The sequence below is a fragment of the Chiroxiphia lanceolata genome, chromosome 24, assembly GCF_009829145.1.
Source record: "Chiroxiphia lanceolata isolate bChiLan1 chromosome 24, bChiLan1.pri, whole genome shotgun sequence".
Lineage (NCBI taxonomy): Eukaryota > Metazoa > Chordata > Aves > Passeriformes > Pipridae > Chiroxiphia > Chiroxiphia lanceolata.
Window position 1 is genome coordinate 5,455,263 of NC_045660.1, and position 7,990 is coordinate 5,463,252.

The window sequence follows — 7,990 nt, forward strand, 5'->3', positions numbered from 1 at the left end:
GGGAGCAGGATGAGGAATAGGGATGGAGAGCAGGGATGGGAGCAAGGATGGGAGCAGGGAGTGGGAGTGGGATGAGGAATAGGGATGGGGAGCAGGGATGGGAGCAAGGATGGGAGCAGGGAGTGGGAGCAGGGATGGGGAATAGGGATGGGGAACAGGGGAGGTCCCTTCCCACATCCAAGCACCACTGACACGGGTGAATTGAGCTCCCACGGGATCAATGTGGCCCTGGAGCCCAGGAATGCCCATGCCAGCCTGCCAGATGTGATTTGTTAGTGCTGGCAGGAGCAAGGGAAAGTAGGGCATGGCGGGGGAGGGGTCAGCACTGCGGGAGGGGGGGTGGCAGTGCCAGCCCCCCTGCCCAGGTACCCGCGGGTGCTCTGCGTTTCGGGGTCACTGGTTCCAGTACCCCCGTGCTGGTGGGGAGGTGTTGGTTGTGGTGGGTGTGGCAGGTCTCAGCCTGGCCCCGGGGATAGTCCCCAGCTGTCCCACAGACCCAGTTCCTGGTTTTCCCACCCTGCTGGGAGCTGTGGCTGCTCTCCCTGTGCGTGGGCAGTGTCACCGTGGGGCACCCCCTCCCTGCTCCCTCATGAGGGGACCTCGTGGCAGGAGGGGTCCCTACAGCAGGAAGGATCACTGTGGCAGGAGGGGTCCTCGTGGCCAGAGGGTCCCCAAGCTGGGAGGGTCCCCATGGAGGGAGGGGTCCCTATAACCAGAGGGGTCACCACGGTGGAGGGATCCCCATGATGGGAGGGGTCCTCATAGACTGAGGGGTCCCCATGGAGGGAGGGAAGCATCACCCACCTGGGAGGGGACACGGGTGCCAGGGAGCTCCTGGGGCTGTCCCTGCCTGCCCCTCTCTACCCCCTCCATCCTTACCACCCCTCCTCCCAGGCCTGGCCCCCGCTCCATGGTTTGTGTGTGTCCCCCCCCCCAGACCTGTGTGGGATGATTAAAACCCAAGCCTTTGTGTTGCACCACTCCCAGGAGGATCAGCCCAGGGCAGGTGGGGGCAGCGGGCAGGGATGGCTTCACCCTCCTCCAGGGGTCTGGGGGGATCCCCTGGCAGTGCCCCCCTCACCTGCCTCCCCTCCAGGAAGGGGCCAGCAAGGGGTTAACTCGGGAGAGTTTAACACGAGGGGCTGCGTGTGTTTGATTAGTTCAAATTGCTCTCCCTCTCTCTCCCCCATTAATCAGGGATGCTGGCTTGGGAAACTGGGACACGGAGAGCTGCCAAACCCTGGAGACCCTCCCGGCACACACCAAATGCCAGTGCCGCCAGCTCGCCACCTTCGCCGTCCTCGCCCAGCTGCCCAGAGACCTGGTAGGGGACAGGGTGGGGACAGGGACGAGCCTGCCGGGGACACGGGATGGGGATGGGGGGAGATCCCCGGGCTGGGGGGGCCTGGCTGAGGTGGGGGTCCTGAAGGAGGGTGGGGATGGGCAGGGAGCATTTCCTGCACCCTGCTAGGATGGGGTTGGGGCTGGAGGGTGGGGGGGTGTCTCCCACCAGCCCAGGGGAAGGGTCCCTGCACCCCCCCAGCACCTTCCAGCCCCCTGAGGGTGGGTCTGTGGGGGCAGGGGGCTGCTGTGCTTGATAGAGCTCGATATGGGGCACTGCTGTGAGCCAGCAGGGGAGGGGCAGCCCCAGCCCCTGGCATCCCCCCACCCCATTGCTATTCCACCCGCGTCCCCCGTCGGCATGGAGATGGGCACGGGTCCCCTGGAAGGCACCTTGGCTGTGCCACCACTGTCACCGACCCCCTCTGGCACCCAGGGGTCCCCACTGGGGGAGTGGAGGGCACAGCTGGGGGTAGGGAGCAGCTGAAGGGGGGTGGGCTGGGCTCAGCCTTTCCCCCACCCCGGCTCCCCCCAGGCCATGGACCCCTCGGGCACCCCGTCGGTGCCACTGATGATCGGCTGTGCCGTGTCCTGCATGGCCCTGCTGACCCTGCTGGTGATCTACGCTGCCTTCTGGAGGTGACCCGGGGGCACCTGGGGACCTGGGGGGCACCTGGGGCTCAAGGCCGTGTGGGGAGGGGGCAACACAGGGGGGGCACGGCGCCAGCGAAGGCTCAGCATCGGTGAGATTGAATGCAACGTGGTGGGAAGGGAATAACCCAGATGAGAGAAGGTGCCCGGGCTGCCTGGCACTGTCCCTGCCCCAGGACAGCTCCTGCCCACCCTCTGGCAGCTTGGGGGGACAAGGGACAGGGACAGGGGACAGGCTGGCACCCCGGCCCCACGCTGGTCCTGCCACAGGTTCATCAAGTCTGAGCGCTCCATCATCCTGCTCAACTTCTGTGTCTCCATCCTGGCTTCCAACATCCTCATCCTCGTGGGCCAGTCCCAGATGCTCAGCAAGGTGGGTGCCACCCCCCTGCCACCCTCCCGGGGTCCTCAGGTGGGCGCGGGGGCTGCCGTGGGGTCCAAGGCCGGTCACCTCCTCCCTGCTGGCTCCCAGCAGCAGATTGGATTTGGATTAACACGATCCTGGGATTAAATCCTCAGCGCTGGTGGCTTTGACACAAACCTCGCCGGGCGTGGGGGTTTAACCGCCGCGGTGCCGGGCACAGGGCCGTGTCCCCCTGATGTCCCCGTGTCCCCGCAGGGCGTGTGCACCATGACAGCCGCCTTCCTCCACTTCTTCTTCCTCTCGTCCTTCTGCTGGGTGCTGACGGAGGCCTGGCAGTCCTACCTGGCGGTGATCGGCCGGATCCGGACACGCCTGGTCAGGAAGCGCTTCCTGTGCTTGGGATGGGGTAAGAGCCTGGGATGGGGTGGTGGGAGGCACCACTCTGGTACCCCCCGGGGTGATCTGGGGGAAGCTGAGGCACAGGGGAGGAAAGCAGACCCAGGAGTCTTGGTGAGGCACCCTCAGGCCACGGGGAGTGCCACAAGGGCCCCATCGCTGTCCCCATCCCCGGGGGCTGGCACAGGGGTGATGCTGGGGGGGGACACAGCAGTGTCACCCCCTGCAGCTCCAGCCTCGTGTCACCTTTCCAGGGTTGCCAGCCCTCGTGGTCGCGGTCTCCGTCGGCTTCACACGGACCAAAGGCTACGGGACGGCGACCTAGTACGTGGGGCTGGGGGGACAGGGGGCTGGGCACAACGCCGGGAGCAGGGGGTGGGCACAGGGGTGTCCCCTGACACGCCACGGTCCCCTGCAGCTGCTGGCTCTCGCTGGAGGGCGGTTTGCTCTACGCCTTCGTGGGACCCGCTGCCGTCATCGTACTGGTGAGCTGCCCCCCGAGCCTCTTGGAGCCCCCCAAAAAAACCCACCCGGGTGGGCGCATGGCTGCTCGTGGAGGGCTCCGTGCCCGCCCTGACCCTGCGCTGCTCTCGCCCAAGGTGAACATGCTGGTTGGCATCATCGTGTTCAACAAGCTCATGTCCCGCGACGGCATTTCAGATAAGTCCAAAAAGCAGCGAGCTGGGTAAGTGCCCTGCGCCCCACGGGGGTGTCCCTGGGGCCTGTGCCCCCTCACCCTGCACCCTGCCCTGCCGCGCCGGGGGCATGGCATGGGGGTCCTCCAGCAGCGGGCTGAGGACGGGGCAGACTTCATCACATCAGTGGGTGGTGGGGGCCAAGCCCGGGGTGCCCGCAGCCCCTTGTTGGGGGCAGCTGGAGGGGCAGCTGGGGGGCAGCCACCCCCACGCTTTCCTTTGGGGAAGGGGGTCTGCACACTGCAGACCCCCCTCCCTGCCCGCCCCACCCCCTGCCGCTTGGCCACCCCCTCATCATTAACAACTGCTGCTGCCCTCGACTAACCCGGCACTCTCTCTCTCTCCCTCTCTCTCTCTCTCTCTCTCTCTCTTTTCCTTCTCCCATTCGCTTTTTGCCTGTGTCCATCCATCCATCCGTCCATCCGTCCACCCTCCCCGACCCCATCCCCGCCATCCTGCCTTGCTCTCCCCACCTCCCCTCCCCGCCTTCCCCGCGCCTGCATCCCCCCCGCGTGGCCCGGTCCTGGCCGCGGGGGCGCCGGGGGTGGGGTGTGTGTGGTGGGCACAGCTCGGAGCCCCCCCCGTGCGGGAGCCTGCTGCTGAAATGCACCAAGTGCGGCGTGGTGTCCAGCGCGGCCATGACCTCCGCCACCGCCAGCAGTGCCATGTTAGTGCCCGCCACGCGCCCGCCGCGTCCCCCCACCCCCGCCCCGAGCACAGCCTGGGCACCCCACGGGGGTGGGCGGTGGGTGGGCAGTGGGTCGGGGTGGGTTCGGGGCCAGGCTGTGCGCTCGGGGCGGCGCGGGCACGGGGCGCGCGCGTGTCCCATCCCGTCTGCATGGCATGGCTTCCGCAGGTCACGTCATCGCCGGGCTCGGGGGGATCCTGTTCCCTTGGGAGCGGGGAGGGCGTGAGGGGCATGGAGCCGGGAGTGTCCCCAGGATCCCTCATCCTGGCACATCAGCCCCCCACGGGTGCTGGCTGGGCTGTGCCCACTGCCACACTGGTCCCCATTCCCGGGGGTTTAGTCGCAGTAGAGGCAGCCCTGCGGGATAAGAAAGAAATCCCCTTTCTGCTGTTCTGGTGGCTGTGGGACAGCGATGGTGGCCCCACTCACCCCCAGCCCCCTCGCTGTGGCTGCACTGCCTGTGTAGGGACAGGGACACATGTGGTGATGCCAATGGCTCAGCCTGGGGGGCTGGAGCCCACAGGTCCCCTCAGCCCTCGGTGCCCTGAGCACCCAGCCAGTGCTGGCTCGGGGACACCGAGGAAGAGGGGACAGCTGGGTGGCACAGCCAGCCCTGGCCATGCTTGTGGGGCGTGGGGCGAAGCTCAGGGGGCTGCTGCGGGGCAGGGGGGGCAACGCTTGGTGGGGGCTGTCACAGGGCAGCCCAGCCCGGCGGGCTCACCCCGGCCCCTCTCTCCCTGCCCCAGGGCATCGCTGTGGAGCTCCTGCGTGGTCCTGCCTCTGCTGGCGCTGACCTGGATGTCGGCCGTGCTCGCCATGACCGACCGGCGCTCCATCCTCTTCCAGGTCCTCTTCGCCGTCTTCAACTCCGTCCAGGGCTTCGTCATCATCACCGTGCACGGGTTCCTGCGCCGAGAGGTGGGGCGGCCCCGGAGGGGTGCCGGGGGACAGCCCTGGCCACGGGGCCGTGACCGGCTCTGTCCCTGCAGGTCCAGGACGTGGTGAAGTGTCAGATGGGGGTGTGCAGGAGCGAGGAGAATGAAAACTCGCCCGACTCCTGCAAAAACGGGCAGGTGCAGATCCTGGTGAGTGCAGCTGTGCCGGCACCGGCAGGGCCGTCACCCCACTGGGGCAGGGACCCCTTGAGGCCCCGCCAGTCCCTGTGCTGGCCAAGGTGCTTCATTTCCTCTTCTTTCTCCCTCTCTTTCTCTCCTCTCTCTCTCGCTCTTTCCCCTCTTTCTGTATTTTTATAGACAGATTTTGAAAAGGACGTTGACCTGGCGTGTCAGACAGGTGAGGTCTCCCCTGCGCCCTGCGCTGGGGACAGGGATGTCACTGTGCCACAGCTGGGAGGGACAGGCAGCATGTGCCAGGGGTCACTCCTGCCTCCTCACCCTCCCCTGGGACCCCCGGAGCTGATGCTGACCCCCTCCCTGCCCACAGTGCTGTTCAAGGAGGTGAACACCTGCAACCCTGCCACCATCACGGGCACGTTGTCCCGCATCTCCCTGGACGGGGACGAAGACCCCAAGCTCAACACCACATCGGAGGGTGGCCTGGGCTTCTCCAGCCTGCCAGGGAACATCCCTCCCACCAGCATCCTGGTCCAGGTCCCCAAGATGACGCCCAACGTGGTGGCGGGCTTGGGCGAGCTCGGCGACCCGCCGGCGCAGCAGCTCAGCCTGGATGCACCGGGTCCCGTCTACCTGTGCACGGAGAGCAGCCTGCGGCCCCTGGAATACGGCTGGATCCGGGCCCCCGAGCCCCCCCGGGAGAGCGACTACATGATGCTGCCCCGCCGCACCGGCAGCCTCAAGCCCTTCCCGCGGGATGAGGGGACCCTCGGTCCCGGCGCCGACGAGGGGGTGCCCGGCGGGACGGGGCGCCCGGCGGCCGAAGGTGACACCTACCCCGGCTTTGTGGCGGTGGACCACGTCAACGTGAACTTGAACCAGCCCTACGGGACGGTGAAGGCTCCCTACGGCCTCCAGTTCAAGCAGCATCCCACGGTGCGGCAGATCCTGGCCTCGGAGCTGTCGGAGCGCAGCCGCACCATGCCCCGCACCGTCCCCGGCTCCGCCATGAAAGTGGGGTCCCTGGAGGTGAGCGGGGGGGCTGGCGTGGCCCGTGGGCACGTGTGTGGGGAGGGGCACGTGTGCAGGAGCACGTGTGCATGTGCATGAGTTACCCCTGTGCCCACCCTTGGAACCCCTCCCTCGGCTCAGTGGGTGAGCTCCGTGTCCCCCTTGGCTGGGAGCGTTGTGTCCCCAAGCTGGTCGTGGCTTGGGGCTGGCATGAGCCCCCCCACCTTGCTCCCCCTCATCCTGGACCCGCAAAGACCTTTCCCTTTTCTTCTCCGTCTCCTCTCCCTGCTCCTGCCTGTCCCCTGCCAGAGGAAGAGGTTGCGGTACTCTGACCTGGACTTTGAGGTAAGTCCCACCGTGGCAACAGGGGTCACAGGGTCGGGTACCGTCAGAGGGGACTGAACCACCTTGTCCCCACTCCCTTTGCCCCACTGGCAGCACCCAGGCTCAGAGGGGATTTATACCGGACAGTAATGAACGTTAGCTCTTGACTAAAACCCCAGTGATGAGCGTGGAGTGGGCTCCTGCTCGTCCACGATGCCCCAGGAGGGCAGGGCAGGGTGTCAGGAGAGGGACAGGGACAGGGGCTGTGCCAAGGGCTGCAGGGCCGTGCCGATGGCCGCAGGCTCTGCTCTCCCCCCGCAGAAGGTGATGCACACACGGAAGCGCCACTCTGAGCTCTACCACGAGCTCAACCAGAAGTTCCACACGCTGGACAGGTACCGGGCTCCGTCTGCCGGCTCCTCCAAGGTGAGGTCCTGGGGGTCCTGTCCTGCCCTGATCTGCCCCTCTGCAACCCTTCACCTTCTCCTCTTGCATGGGCTGGGGCATCCCAGGGAGGGTGGGGGGGGACAGACCATCCAGGAATGATGCAGGAGCTGAGCTCTGTGGGATTTTCCGCAGCGAGAAAAGCGGTGGAGCGTCTCGTCGGGCGGCGGGGAGAAGAGCACGGCCAACGTAAGTGCCTGAGCCCCCTCCAGGGTGTTACCCCACCCCATCCTGGATAGAGCCAGAGGGTGGAGGGGGTGGCTGTGCACATCCCCAGCCACTTCCCGCAGCTCCCCCTGTCCCCGCAGGACGTGACCAGCCCTGAGGAGCAGCGGCCGCAGGCCCCGGCTGCGCCGCCCAAGCCATGGAGCACGTTCAAGGCGATGACACTGGGCGCCCTGCCCAGCGCCCAGCGGGACCGGCTGGAGCTGTGCCGGGCAGACTGGGAGAGCCCCTGCGCCGGCCTGGACGCGGCCGACGGCGACTTCCAGACAGAGGTGTGAGCCCCGCGCCCATCGCTGCCCCCGGCCCGCGCGGGGCTGCAACGAGCCGAGAACGCTGGGTTTGCTCCGTCCTCCTCGGCGGCCGGGGGGGTCCCTGCCTGGCCGGAGCCGTGTCCCCCCCCGGGCAGAGCCCGCGCTCCCCCCGGCGCAGCCGCCTCCCGCCCGTCCTCGCGCGGTTCCTCCTCCCGCCGCCCCCCGGACGCGGGTGCGGAGGGGACCCGCGCACCCCCCCCAATGCTCACCCACGATCACGCCTGCACCCCCCCCGGGGCAGGACCGGCCCTCGAGGCCCTTCAGACCTTCGTTCTTTTCTACCGGGATGTTTCTTCACGCCGTGCACCGTGTGCACGCGAGCGGCCGCCCCACTCCCCCACCCCGGGACCCCCCGTTTCCCCGGGGCCCCGTGGCCGTCCCCTCCCAGCCCTCCCCACCGTCCCCACCCCACGGGGCAGGTGCTGTCGTTGTTGGAAATAAAAGTTCACTCTCTGTGGTGCCGTGGG

The 7,990-nt window shown here is 67.6% G+C and overlaps 1 protein-coding gene across 6 annotated transcripts in view; it reads left to right on the forward strand.

Moving 5' to 3' along the window:
- The window catches only part of ADGRB2 (adhesion G protein-coupled receptor B2), a 28,142-nt gene extending 20,152 nt beyond the window's left edge, over positions 1-7,990 (forward strand). For 5 of the 6 annotated variants that reach the window (XM_032710200.1, XM_032710195.1, XM_032710196.1 and 2 more), the window contains 16 exons: positions 1,198-1,324; positions 1,877-1,980; positions 2,263-2,365; positions 2,612-2,762; positions 3,007-3,076; positions 3,171-3,237; positions 3,352-3,437; positions 4,016-4,114; positions 4,882-5,053; positions 5,125-5,220; positions 5,389-5,428; positions 5,579-6,237; positions 6,529-6,564; positions 6,865-6,969; positions 7,123-7,176; positions 7,296-7,990. In XM_032710200.1, coding sequence (XP_032566091.1) covers positions 1,198-1,324; positions 1,877-1,980; positions 2,263-2,365; positions 2,612-2,762; positions 3,007-3,076; positions 3,171-3,237; positions 3,352-3,437; positions 4,016-4,114; positions 4,882-5,053; positions 5,125-5,220; positions 5,389-5,428; positions 5,579-6,237; positions 6,529-6,564; positions 6,865-6,969; positions 7,123-7,176; positions 7,296-7,490 — 2,164 coding nt within the window. In that variant the 3' untranslated portion in view covers positions 7,491-7,990. The remainder of the gene's footprint in view (positions 1-1,197; positions 1,325-1,876; positions 1,981-2,262; positions 2,366-2,611; positions 2,763-3,006; positions 3,077-3,170; positions 3,238-3,351; positions 3,438-4,015; positions 4,115-4,881; positions 5,054-5,124; positions 5,221-5,388; positions 5,429-5,578; positions 6,238-6,528; positions 6,565-6,864; positions 6,970-7,122; positions 7,177-7,295) is intronic. The other variant, XM_032710197.1, reaches the window with a different exon arrangement.